The sequence below is a fragment of the Tenebrio molitor genome, chromosome 4 (assembly GCF_963966145.1).
Source record: "Tenebrio molitor chromosome 4, icTenMoli1.1, whole genome shotgun sequence".
In the NCBI taxonomy this organism is placed as follows: domain Eukaryota; kingdom Metazoa; phylum Arthropoda; class Insecta; order Coleoptera; family Tenebrionidae; genus Tenebrio; species Tenebrio molitor.
Window position 1 is genome coordinate 12,840,966 of NC_091049.1, and position 14,203 is coordinate 12,855,168.

Here is a 14,203-nt window from a genome sequence, read left to right on the forward strand (position 1 = left end):
GGGGTATATTTACAATATAGGGGTGAGGCTAGAATTACGTGAACTTAGAAACTGGCTTTATAGTGACTGGGTAGAAATACACTCAAAATATTCATTTTATGGGCCTGTTACAGATAGAAGATGGCAAAGTAAGTCAAGTCTTTTTTCTACTAGAGTTTGGAAAACTAACATATTAGAATACTAATTTGAGTAAGGCAAAGTAGAATATTTCCTAACAAGTGCGGAAATAATACTTCAACACTAAAAGTTCAATTTTGATTGTTTTCTGAGATACGTAACTTGAAGTCTGTCAAAGATAACCTCAAAATTTACAACTAATTAATGTTTTTTAAAACTTTCCTTAAACTAACACTAATAACATTGTTCAATATTCGTGCGTTGTTACTTTTCAAGTATTCGGCCTGTTTTGCATATTCTTCAATATCAAACGGTTCATTATAGCAGACATTTTAATAGAATTCCCGTAAATTTACTCGAGCGAACATCTTAAACGCTTTCACAAACTTTGTTTTTTTTTTATATGAACAAAATTGCTTCTTTATAGTAACGAAAACAGAACAATTTTGATTTCACTTTTTAATTTAAAATAATTATAGAAAATTGAAAATATCCTAATTTAATTTATTTTATCTAATCCCGTGGGATAAATGATACTAATTTTGAGTGGGATAAGAACTTCATTACCTCACGCATTTTCATTACCTCACTCAGTGGGATAAATGAGTTTCATTACCTCACTCAGTGGGATAAGTAAATTCTTATCCCACTGAGTGCGGTAATGAAACTCATTTATTTCACTGGCGAAAATCAATAGATAAGATTAATTTTTTTTAATTTGGGGCGGTCTTAGATAAAATTTTGTACATAACACGTGGGCTAAAGCATATTACAGGAAACCCGTATGAGTACAGATGAACTCGGGCTAACGCCCTCGTCATCTGCAATCTTCACACTCAAGTCCTGTAATATTGCTTTTGTCCCACTAATTATGTAAATAACTATTTCCAAACTCCAGTAGGAAAAATCGTGTGTGCAATACGTAGGCATGTTTTCGAACTCGACTATCGTCTCGATCAAAAATTCCATGCCTAATAGGAAAAAAATACATTTCCCAACTTATTGCACAAATAACTATTTGTGAAATCATCAGATTGTATTTTATTTTTGGAGATTTTATGACTACGACACGTGATGGATGTATCATAAAAAACACTCAATGTTTTTCGACATATTCTGATAACAGCAATGTAAATATCACTTTTTCTTCAAAAGATATGAAAAACAGAACAACAATATATTTGGGACATGTAAGTATTAGGTATACTGGGTGCCTCAAAATTCGCGAATAACTTAGCAGTACGTTGTTAAGTAGTCATTAAAATACCAGGTAAAAATAAAAAAAAGTCAATCTTCTTTTTTGTAGAAAATATTGACCCATTTGTTTCACTAAATCACTTCTTGGAAATGCTGGAAACAATGAAGTAAATAATTGCAACCCTGATCACAATCGTTCAGAGTTATTATGCCACTAGGTAGTAAAAGACAAATAGTAAAAATCTTTTTTAATATTTAAAATAAACGAGATCAAACCTGTACCTTTTGAGCCATATCTTCAAATCTGTTAGGTATAGAATTTTTTAATTATTTTTCTGAGTATTTTTTAACATGAGTTGACATTGCCCCATTGAGTTGATCCGCGAATTTTGGGGCACCCAGTATAAGAAAAGTATAAGTAAAGTAAAAGTATAATAAAAGTTATATGAAGATTTTTTTAATTGTAGGTTGAGAAAAATAATTTTCCCTTCCAGTGGTTTCATTATTGCATAGTGGCAGAAAGTAATAATTTTAACATATCAATTGAAAACATAACGGAAAATATAAGAAGTGATTTTGTTCCATACGGACTGGTAATACACAAGAACAATTTAAAATTTCACGACTGTAAGGATTTGTTTATAATGTTTGTTACGGTTAATGTCCATATTTATGGATCTTAAGAATTGTTATCACAACCAAAAGTGTAATTTGCTTTGATGCAAGTTTAAATTGTTTTGATTCACCTTATACCATGTTAAATTTTTTGCTCCAATAAAGTTTCCGCCAATTTCAATATTTTGAAGATACGAAACTTCGACAAAATTATTTTTATTATAAAGGTATCATATTTTGCAATTGGTATATTTAAATTTCAAAAATAATGCAGGTTTTATACTTTTCAATTACGCAAACGTATCATGTTAATTCCTCTACTTCGGAACGGAACTTTTGTACAAAGTGATCAAAAAGATAACAAATCAGAGCAGGCGTTGCAAATTATTACCGATTACGTGGTAGCGAAATCTTATGCAAATAAGCGTTCAATGCATGGGCGTAGACAATTTCTGGTCTTAAACGATACCTAATGAATTTTAGAAAATTACGGATGTTCTTATTATTATCTGATAATGGAGAAAATTTATAAAATAAACCAAGTACTTAGTGGAGTAACGATAGACAAAAATACGGCGTTATTTCGGAACCGGTAGCAAGAGTTCCGATTGTAATAAATTTTTTTTTATGTCATGAATACAAAATACTAAAACCTTTATAGGTTAAAAATTGACGCTCATAGCACAGAGTAGAATCAATCAGAATCAATCAAGTTCAGAGTAGAAGTCAGTAGCGTATCATAACCGCGGTTGACGCAGTTGGTTTTCTACCAGTGGTGGCGATACATGAATAAGCAAAAAATTGTGAAAACAAAGCCTACAACTGTAATTTGGCTTTCTTCACTTTTCCAAAAGAACATAATCGAGCAAGGTAAGAAACTACTATTATGTAGGTACTACTACTACTACTTTCATTAACTTTTGAACGTAATTTTTCTGTCACATAAAAAAATACTCTAAATTATGCTTTACTGAAATTGTCACATATGGATGACAAAATATTACGTTGTTAAGTATTATTTATTTATTTTCTATTTTTTATTAATAATTAAAACCTCGTTCTATTCCATTTGTGTGATTCTTGATACTTCTTGAATTGAATTAATTATATTCATATTCGACTCCGTACTTTGTAACATTTCTGGAAAAACTTTTTTATAAGCGCCTATCACAATAATATCCCGAGTGCATGTCAAATTGTCGATAATATAATAATAATTTTCTCGAGTGCGCGAAGCGCACGAGAGGAAATTATGAGACAATTTTACATGCACGAGAGGAATTTTGGCAGACTATTTCCTGCGAAAAATTTACATGGTAAGTACAAATAAACGTAATTTTGTGTGTCGTTGACAGTTATGACATTTGCACTGAACTGGTATCTAAGGTAATTTCTTGACGACCGGTTGGCTCTAGTGCAAATTATCGCTGTAATTCGATGTACTTTTCGCACAAATAACTCAAAACAATTTATGCGAGTCCGGACCTGAACCTCGGGCTCACATGTTGTAAATGCGGACCTGATATTCTACTCTATAATAATGGCTGCCGCTGGCTGACTGAGATCAAAGGCGATTTTGCCGACTTTGCTTTCTGATTGATTCTATTCTGTGCTCATAGTGGGAAATACACTCACCGACACATTATGATTTCTTTAATAAATAATCTTGAAATTATATTTGTGCTTATTTTTTTTTTATAATAGTTAAATTGGGATATTTTCAAAGATCGGGAGTGCTATGGTCACCATGGCAACCGAATTGTTTTGTTTAAATAAATTATTGAATAGTTTGCGCTACTTCCATGTTGTGTTTTTGTCGGTTGTTTTACGTGTTAAAATTTTTAATTTGACAATACGAGATATTAATTCAAAATACTGTTCAAATTTTGACAACTTTTTATAACAAAATTTTTTTCTAAAAAATTACTTTCATCATTTTCATTAAAATCTTATTTCCTGTGTTTAATGTTGTGTTTGTCGGATATTCTTTGGTAAAGAATAACTTAAATAGCACCTACCAATACAACATGATACCAAAAAAAATTCTAAGACAATGAATTATGTACTTAAAATTCAAAGTGAGTAGAACTCTTCAAACGATCATTGTGACGGGTATTGGTAAAAAATATACAAGAGATGCTGAAAGTAAACATTTATTAAGAGTGTATTATAAAAATTAAATATTTTCCCCGGTTTCATCTTCTATGTAATTTTTATCTAAAATTGTTGATGGTTGGCAATTACAGTGGCCTATTTTTGAACACGTTGTTTTTCAGAAATGGAAAAACAAAATAGTCAAGGCAAGTTGGTACAGTTGGGAGTAAAAAAAACGGACATCAAAATTGTGACATTTTCAAACATTCAATATAACCCATTCTTTATTGTCAATGTGACAGTTTATGACAACTGGAACATTTGAAGAATTGATCAGACGTACCTACTACCTTGTCAAAAATAAATTACTCCCTATATTTCGAACTTTTAGAGAAATAACGTTTTTCATGTTGTGTAACTAGAATTTTCAGAAGTTATTTTGAAAGCCTAAGGTTGGTTACTATGAATTGAGGGATTAAGTTCAATTAAATATGCCGACAGAAACCAAAATTGATTGTGAAACGAAAAATCATCATCACTTAGCGAGGCATTAGTCATTAATTTGCAACTGTGACAAGGAATTAGCCACAGCCTTACATTTTTGAGATATCTTTTGCCTGTCACCAGAAACCACATAGCCCCCAACCTAACCAAATTTATGGCAACCTAGTATCGAATATCCCTAAATCCTAGGGAGTAATTTATTTTTGACACGATTGTAGCATAGTTATTAACTAAACTGTCACAATCAGTCTAAATAAGTTTAAATGTAGGAAGGGCGGTTTCACACTTATGACTGTTATGTCAAAAATTATGTCTGGTTTTTTTTACTCTCCACTGTAAGTGCCTTGAAAGTCCGGAAACTTTTGTTGAAATTCCTCGAAAACTAGAGGTGTTGAATAGGACGATTCGCCGTTTCTGAAGTAACACTGCACAATGAAAATTTTTTGCTCTGAAGTGAACATATTGCAATAGCAATTTTAATAGTCAATAATTAATAATGCCAGTTCTCCATTGTAATGACATCTGATGACATTTGAATTACATTTTTACGTGTTGCCAACTGAAGCGTATTACTCACGGACCTCTGGATTTTTTTTATTTTCGATCGCATGGTATTACTAAACACTTTTTTGTCAAAAACCATTAAAAATAAGTATATATTTTCTCCAAAAAATGCTAACTATGCGACTCTAGAAGACAAACTGAACGTGTTTCTATCTGAGCCGGTCAACACTGGGCTACCGAACATCTGCCTATTGTTCTTCTTTTTCCACATACAACTAATTCCAAACAAGTTTCAATATACTCTTCCCAAAGTCATTCTATATTGTTCTCTAGTATTTTTCTTGCGAAAATAACGATTTCTAACTGGAAAATTTCAGTTCTTATAAATAAACAATAAATTAATGAAACAAACAATGAGCGGCAATTTTTAACCTATAAAGGTTTTAAAATGTTTTATTTATAACACATTAAAAAAATTTCGTTCAAATCCGAGCTCTTGCTACCGGTTCCGAAATAAAAACCTAACGTTACTCCGCTAAAGAGCAACATTTTACATTAGTAGGAATGAGTAATTTACCACCTTTATTATCAAACGCGAAGCCACTGGTAAGCAGATTTTTCGGTGAAAAGTTAAACAAACGCCAATTTAAAACAACGGGGCTGATGTTAACCTTGAAAAAAGTTTTCGATTTCGGCAAAATGTACGGACGTTTCCTGTAATTGTAAGCAACAAAAAATTATCCCAGAATAAGTGGGAAAATGAGTTTTATCACTGAAGATAAAGCATTAATTATTAATAGTTATTTATTGTATAAGTGTTTTAGATAGCATTTTATCCATGCAAGAATGTTTAAACGCGAGTGCGAACACACGAGCGTTAATATTCTTAAGTGGATAAAATTCGACTAGAACACGAATGCAATATAACTTTTTATCCACAATCACAAGTCCAAATTATTATTTAAAATATCACAAAGAATGTTCCTTCTGAAACTCGGTGAAACTCAGAACGCGAGGTGCTGGTTGCTAAGGTTATTTGTTGTTTATTTTTTCGTAGTAGTTTATTCCACTAGTGGATAAAATGCTAGTTAATACGGTTCATAAGAGTGGGTAAAAGTCGTTTTAAAATGTGATTGTGGATAATAAATAATTAATTCATGATAGATTTTTCGAGAGGTGGGCAACCAGTAAAACGAATGTGTATAGCAAGTAGACACATGTGTACATCAAGCTAAGAAAGACGTTTCGATAAAACAAAAGATGAGGTAGTGTTACCAGTAAGTGAGACGTTAGGCACTCATCAAGTTCACGGGGTCGCTGTCAAGTTGACTTGAGAATTTTTGTATTAACTTTTTTTTTGTTAACTGGGAATAAAAACTTCACTTTCTTCGTGTGTGCTAAATTTTCTCAAAGCCGGGGCCGGTGACAGTAGCACTGTTGATTTGTTTTCTTGTTGATCACCTTGTATAGTACTTAAAACGATCAGATGTTAAAATAGGTTACTGATTTGCATGCATCACGTTAATGTAAAATAATTAATAAACAATCATTTTGATGCCGCGAAATACCTATTTTCCACTAACTTGATATCCCGTGATCACCAGATAATACAGGATGTCAAAAAAATCATTAACACCCCTCATCTATTCTTCAAAGCACAATCCCCCATTTTCAACATATCTTCTACGTCGGAAATAGTTATTTTCCGACGACCACCATGCAATATGGCACATTTCAAACAGTTTTCCCTTTAAAATTGCGAACAATTTCGACACGAAGACGAACGAAAGGCCTACCCATGTGAAATGAAAAATTTGAGAAATCTGATTGTCCCACAGCGGTGTTTTTATTTTGCACACAGGCCGATGATTAACGATGTCTACCTTTCCGCGCAAGGGCATAATTATTTTGTGCGCAGCTAGAGTGCTCTGCCGAATGATATTTGAACTTTTAACTTGACGTTTGCACCGTTAGCAAGTGGAAGAGAGAATAAATACTATCTTTGGGAACGAGAAATTGGAACTTTAGCTTCTTCACTTGTAATGGGTTTAGGATATGTTGTAAAAATGATATTAATGACGATTTAGGATAGTGGTAAGTTTTTGCCCGCCGAGGTGCTAGTCTAATCTACCTGGTAGTTACTAAAATGGGATGCCGAATATTAGCGTTTTTTTGTTTTTTTGCGGTCATTGGAAAAATATCGTGTATAACACGTGTTGAAAATTCGATTTCACACTCGTTTGCAACTCGTGTGAAATCTTTCATTTTCAACACTTGTTATACAATATACTATTGTATCACAAGGCTAGAAAATGCCATTTTGCAAGTGCAAGCACGGTTTGTGGGGCAGGAGCGTCTGCCGAGGACCACAAGTGCGAGCACTTGCAAAACATTTTATAGCCGTGTAATACACAATTTTTTTTAGGCCGACAATTTATTTAAAACAAAATATAATCATTTTTGTTAAAAAATGACCAGATAGGGAATTTATTTTTCTTTCATTGGCAACATAAAGGATCCAAGAAGCGACGGTCACGACAAAAGTCAATCAATTCCTCAAATATTCAAAACCGTCGTCGTCTTCCCTGTTATTACTAAGACGTCGCTTGATACCCCCTCGACCTCTACTGCTATACACAATGTACAGCTTGCGATAAAGGATACAAATTTGCCCGACATCAATATTTTACACTTAAATAATTCTACAAAAATTCCACAATTCCACAATTCGTTAAAAATTCCTGTTTCGATTTTCTTGCCTAGGCAGGGAAATGCTAGTTTCCAGACGATTTAGACGAATGGAAAATCAGTGTTTCTAGACGGAGGCCGGAAAAGGGTATTTCGTAATAGTTATTTGTAGATCAAGGATGCGAAATCGTACTTTGACGAACCGAGAGAAAAATTGTCGCCAAGGCCGCTTTGCGGCCGAGGCAACAATCTCAATATCGTCAAAGGATTTCGTAGCCAAGGTGTACACAACATTTTATGTGTAACCCGAAAATTTGTAATTATAAAATGAACAAGTAAAATTTCCTTCACTGTCAATAAAAATAAAGTCGGCCCACATGTCGCCATGTCGCTATGGAAACGACATAAATAAAACAATTCGCTTTGAAAAAAATTGCAAAAATGTCCGAAGAAAATTACGATGTTTAAGTTCCGTGTACTCATCCAGAGTTAAAAAAATATTATAAATTGTGCATTGTCGCATCTGAATCTTGAAAAATCGAAACGGCAATATGAAAAATGTTACAGTGACTTTGAGACTGATGTAACAAGAAGAATGTGAAAACCGTGTCGGATAATGTTGTACTGGCTTACCTATTGGAATTTATTTATTGTGCAAGGTAAATGTTAAGTTCTGTTATGCTAGGTTGTATCATCTGCTCCTTTTTTAGGTTATTTTAATCGTGGAAATATCAGGAGCCGTCCAAAGACACAAATAAACCAAAATGTCTGTTGATGACATTCAGGAAATGTTACAAGATATTTTTCTTTGAATCGGTAAAAATTAACCAAAATTAACCTAATTCACATGTGTATGTTTTATATAGATGATAGATCGATAATGGGGATCTTTCTTATCGACTCCTTCTCATGCGGCTCTCATTTGAAATTGGCGGAAATTTCAAACCGGATGAAAATTCTGTACTAATAGTGGCCGTTCCTGACACAAAATCAAAATTTAACTGTAACCAATTGAAATTTTGTAAGATTACACCGGAAATATGCAGATAGATATGTTGTAATTGTGATAATAAAAATTACTTTTACTTTTACGGCCGTCGTCAAGGCAACGGCTGCGAAATTCAATTTCGCGGCCTGTTGTACTCACGCGATGCGCTCATTTCGCGTACGGTTTCACACAAATGTTCTTGCAGCATTGCAGGTGTAATACATTCAAAATCATGGCTATTCTCTTTTCCAAAATTTGAAGCTTATGATAATATAGGAGTTGTGTTAGAACGAATTAAACGAGAGTAATTAGTGATCTTCATTTACATCACTTAATCTTGTTACCACCGTCTCTCTGAAGTGGTCGAACTGTCAAATCCGCGGCCGGTGTCGATTTGTGGACCAATGCCACGCCGGAGTGACTCTGGAAAGAGCCGGTTGGGTTCCACCTCTCGATGCACGTGGTCTCGAAGAAGAGCATCGTCTTTTTGTCCCGCTTGCTTTTACGGAGCCGCACTCTTTTTTATAGAGGAGAGGAGTGAACGAAACGAACACGTTTAGAGCTTGGACGAAAGTGAACGATTTAGGACCGGCGTTAACTATATATTTATCGGAAAGTTGGGACCAAACACTACTTTTCCAACGCGTGCGGGCTAATGACCGAGGGAGGGTGGAGTTCTGGAGTTTAATAATGGCGCCAATTTCAAAAAAAGTAAATGTGTTTCATGTAAGTACACAAGCACTGCTGCTATCACTGACAATTAATATAAAATAATTTTGTCAGATGGATGTTTAAAAAAATGGGAGTCAGAAAAAACACAAATTTCATCACAAACTGCAGTAGAACTTTGTATTTACAATTTTAAAACCAAAAAATGTTAAATGTTAATTTATTTGATTCTTGAATACATCTGATAAGGGGGTCGGATCCGTTCCTCCACCAACCCAAACTGACCGACCATTTTTGCCCATAATTATACAAGAAATTTAGAAATGAAATGTACAGTGTTAGGGAATGGTCTCCCAAAAATTTCAGGATGAGTTTGTGAGGGAAAATGTGGTCAAAAACCTTAATACCATTTTTTCCTAACATAACTGGCTTTCTTAAAAATAAAACTTTTAAATAGTGCCCCACTGTTTGGGAGCTTTTGCACCATTTTATTGCTGTGATAATTAAATAAATAGTTAACATTTTGTAATGAAAGTCAATTGCTTAGCAATCAAAAACAACAATACCTCATGTCAGAGTTTATCGAGTACCTACTGTCACAATGACGTTTCGGTTTTAAATATTTCTCTTGGATAATAGATCATCAAAAACTACCAGGACTGCATTTTTTATTGACAAAATCAATAATTATATTCGAAATATTTATCTAGATTCATCACAACCTTGAGGTAAGTCCCCTTTTATTGCTGCAATGAACTGAAATTATTTGTGCGCTTCATTTCTGATGCCACATCTCGATCAACCTCTAAAGGGATTTGAAATCGAGCACTGACCCTAATAAGATTCGTTAATTTCTGTGTAACTTTATTTTTTGTTCGACACTGTCAGAATTTGAAAATTTTCTCCTATGTGAACGGATTTTGATAAATGTCACAACTTGTCAAAACAAAACGTCAAGCTAATTTTAAAGGTTTAAAGCGATTACGAGCCTTTGAGGGGCTCGTCGAACAAAAAAACCTTGTATTCAACTCGTTCGTGTGTAAATTGGGCCTTTTTTGGCATTCCTGGGCCTTTAAAACGCTCGTTTCACTCGCGTTTAAAATGGCCCACTCGTGCCAAAAAAGGCCCAATTTACACACAAACTGGTCAAATAAACTACTATTATTTGTATTGAAAACATTCATAATAAATACTTAAAATATCCTCCGTTTGCCATTATACAGGCTGTTTGATGAAAAACGCCTCAACCCATAACATTTTTATTTATTACCCGATTTCAATGAACAAAAAAATCAAAGATATGGTTTTTCAAACGCTACAAAATAGCCATAATTTTTTTTTTGCGTTATCTTCAATAGCTACCGATAGTCAACTTTTTTTTTTAAATAGACACATGTAGTTTTTTAGGCTCAGTCTGGTAAAGTTTTTTTTTCTGAATCAAATGATGTATTAAAAGTTATCGTTTGGTCCATAGGTGACTGAAAAAAAATAAAACAATTTTTAATTGTGGTTCAGTTTATTATGAAATTTTCAAGTGTGCCGTGAAAAACAATTGGAACACAAATAGCAACAAATGTCAAGTGTCAGTTTGAAAATTTTCAGGTGCAATCTTGAAGAGTTTTATTATTATTTTCTTGGAAAACATGAATAATAATAATAATTATTATTTTTTCTATTAACTTTTTGTTTTTGACTAATTACAATTTTTATTACACTCGACCATAAAATAATAGTCAAATGACTGCTATCCTGCATGACTGACAACATGTTGTTATTTTATTCTTAAATAAAAAAGTTTAAAAAAACAGATGAAAATTTCGAAGCTGACGTTTAGATGACATTTATCGTACTTTATATTCCGATTGTTTTTCACGGCACAACCACAAAAAATTGTTTTTTTTTACAGTTAGCTATGAACCAAATGATAACTTTAATACATCATTAGATTCAGAAAAAAAAACCTTACCAGACCAAGCCTAAAAAACTACATGTGTTTATTTAAAAAAAAAAAGTTGACTATCGTTAGCTATTGAAGATAACGCCAAAAAAATATATTTTATGGCTATTTTGTAGCGCTTGAAAAACCATATCTTTGATTTTTTTGTTCATTGAAATCGGGTAATAAATAAAAAAGTTATGGGTTGAGGCGTTTTTCATCAAACAGCCTGTGTAAGCATACCTTCGGACAGCAGCATTGGCATTTCCGCTACATTCCCCATAAACAAAATGTATATCTGCATACTCCTCGATAGAATATTCTGGCGTTGTAAACTAGTGTAATCTTTGCAGGCGACAGATAAAAGATAGATCAAGTCAAAGTGTAGACTTTGACAGTAGTAAATTTCAAATCGTTACCAAGCAATCATTTTTAAATCGAAACATACAAGATTTTTTCGTGCACAAAGCAATATTTCAGCAGTCCCAAAACAACAGGGAACAATTTTATTTTCAGAAAACGGTTCAATTTATCTAAAAGCGGTATAAAGGTTTTCGACCACATTTTCGCTGATAAACTCACCCTGAAATTCTTGGGAGACCATTCCCTAACACCCTGTATATCTTCAAGAATTTTGCAAAATACTCACTACTCGTTTCTTGTTAGGATAATACATTTGCTTCTCTATTTTTCTCTTCCTGCATAATTGATTATTTGTTTCTTTCTCGAAATTTTTTTTCAACTGTTTCAAAATCCCTGTCACTTTCTCATATGGTTTTTCTTGCATCCTCTAGTATCCTGTCATTTGAAATACCTGCTTGTAACTGCTCGACTATCAGTGTCTGTTCTTTCTGAGACAAACGTTTCGTTCTTAATTCATCTTCATGACCCACATGTGTTTTAATAAATTTCACGTTTATCGTTCCTTAAAAGTTTAACAGTAACATACATTTTAATTATTATTAGTACCTACTGGAAGTGACTTATTAAAAGTTACCACTTCTCTACCTTCCCGAGTTCTCCAAGCTTCGAATTCTTCCATATTCCTAAAACTGAAATGACATTGTTCGATACTTAAATTGTGTACCTTGATTAATTGTTGAATAAGGCTATCATGATTTGCCAAAATTTCCTTTCTCTCTTCAGAGAATATTGGGTAATTAATGTGTTGGGATTTTCTTTCTTCTACTTTCTCATTATGCATTGTCTTCAAATGTCGATTCTTTGTTGAAACGCTAACAAATTTCTTCTGACATATATGGCAAATTAGTTTATTTCCATTGAAACAAAAACTATAATGTCTAAACGTTTTTTTGTAGATTAAAGTTAAATTCACTCACCTCTCCATGACTGTGCTGTAACATAACCTTAAAACAAATAGGTATTATAATAGTATATTATTATACGAGTTTAACAAGACGTTGTATTATCACATCAGTGTGTTTTTTAACGGAACGAATGTGATAATACGTCTTATTAAACGAGTGTAATATACTATTTTATCTACTTTGCTTTACTAATTCCTGAAATTTCAGCTGCTCAAGCTTTTATATTAGACTAGGGACTTTCGCGTGGGTTGGCAACAGACATTTTTCACAAAAATGTAAGGTTATATTTACTAAATTTACTTCATAGTTTCACTCGTTACATTGACGCCTGACGTCAAACAGCTGATGTTACCAATACAACAAAAGCTAAAAGTTACCAAAAACAGTTTAATAATATGATTCATTATTAAACTGTTTTCGGTATAATAATGAGCCTATTTGTAACTCAAAGTAGATAAAAGTTAGTACAAAAACCAGCAAAACACCGTAAGTCAAGGCGCTAAGTAACGACAAGTGGATAGTGGCAACGGTTTCTTTCCAACGATCCTTTCGAAATTAGAATTCCTAAGTTGGCGCCATTATTATTAAACTCCGGTCTTTGGTCCGCATGCGTTGGAAAAGTAGTGTATTCTCCAAATTCGACACGAACGGAGCCCGCTCATTGGCCGGCCAATGAAAGAACAGTGTGCGCAGAACAAAACCGGGACGCAATGACGCCGGGTGACAATTTGTAAACTGATAAAAAATTAGGAAACTTTTTCTCTACTGATTGGAAACTAAACTAAACTAATTAATAACAATTATCAAGGATCAAAAATATGGAAATCTAACTGTTCGTTTGATTGTTGTCTATTGCGAACATTGTAAATCAACATATGTATCATTTTTAGATTATTTTTATTATTCTGACGAAATCACTTTAAACAAACCGAGTAAGTTAACCATTGAGTCTTCTGAAGATATATGTTTGTCTATTTTTGTTTCGGTGGACAAGAACTGTTACCTAAATATGATTTTAAAAATGAATCAAAACATCGTTGATAACAAAACAGTTGAAGGATTTAATGAACATAACTCATTGAAAATGTGGAAGAAAATTGAAATTCGGAGTAATTCTTCTGGAAAAGGAGAACTAATATTTTATCGCAAACGGTCAGATAATAATCAAACCAAAGGTTATTGGGCAATCGATGACATTCATTTCTGCGATAAAAAAATAGGTAATGATTATAGAGACCAAATAATTTGTATTATTTATCTACAAGATTATTCGCAGAAACTTTTTCAACAAATCTGTCTTCTCACGAAAACAATACAGTGTTCTGTAAAAGTTTAACTGCAGAATACAGATCTGACGATAATTATACGCCTTGCACTAAAATTGGATATTTAGGAAAGAATTGTAACATAAGTTGTGAAGAGTTGCTAGGAAGATCATACTCAAACTGCTCAAATCATAAAATTTGTTTGGAAAATGAAATTTGTTATTGTGGTTGGGGATACACAGGATCGTTTTGTAATGAACGTAAGCATTAAAAAAACCTAGAACAAATTGCAACCCTT

The 14,203-nt window shown here is 33.1% G+C and overlaps 2 protein-coding genes across 18 annotated transcripts in view; one reads left to right on the forward strand and one right to left on the reverse strand.

Moving 5' to 3' along the window:
- The window catches only part of LOC138129113 (uncharacterized), a 73,630-nt gene extending 60,796 nt beyond the window's left edge, over positions 1-12,834 (reverse strand). The window contains exons 1-2 of one of the 2 annotated variants that reach the window (XR_011159092.1): positions 12,820-12,834; positions 11,962-12,679 (exon numbers count right to left, since the gene is read on the reverse strand). The gene's annotated coding sequence lies outside the window, so the exon portion shown is untranslated. Of the gene's footprint in view, positions 1-11,961; positions 12,680-12,819 lie in introns of those variants that run through there. The other variant, XR_011159091.1, reaches the window with a different exon arrangement.
- Positions 1-14,203, forward strand: part of LOC138129111 (receptor-type tyrosine-protein phosphatase U-like) — a 34,572-nt gene that overhangs the window by 1,213 nt on the left and 19,156 nt on the right. For 6 of the 16 annotated variants that reach the window (XR_011159088.1, XR_011159089.1, XM_069045364.1 and 3 more), the window contains exons 2-6: positions 21-128; positions 1,171-1,307; positions 1,782-1,941; positions 13,531-13,860; positions 13,917-14,165. The exons of 1 other annotated variant lie outside the window; for it this stretch is intronic. Coding sequence is in view for 10 of the 15 variants with exons in the window: in XM_069045364.1 (XP_068901465.1) it covers positions 21-128; positions 1,171-1,307; positions 1,782-1,941; positions 13,531-13,860; positions 13,917-14,165 (984 nt within the window). In the remaining 5 variants the exon portion in view is untranslated. Of the gene's footprint in view, positions 1-20; positions 129-1,170; positions 1,308-1,765; positions 2,800-12,997; positions 13,473-13,530; positions 13,861-13,905; positions 14,166-14,203 lie in introns of those variants that run through there. 9 more of the 16 variants (XM_069045372.1, XM_069045365.1, XM_069045370.1 and 6 more) reach the window with 9 other exon arrangements.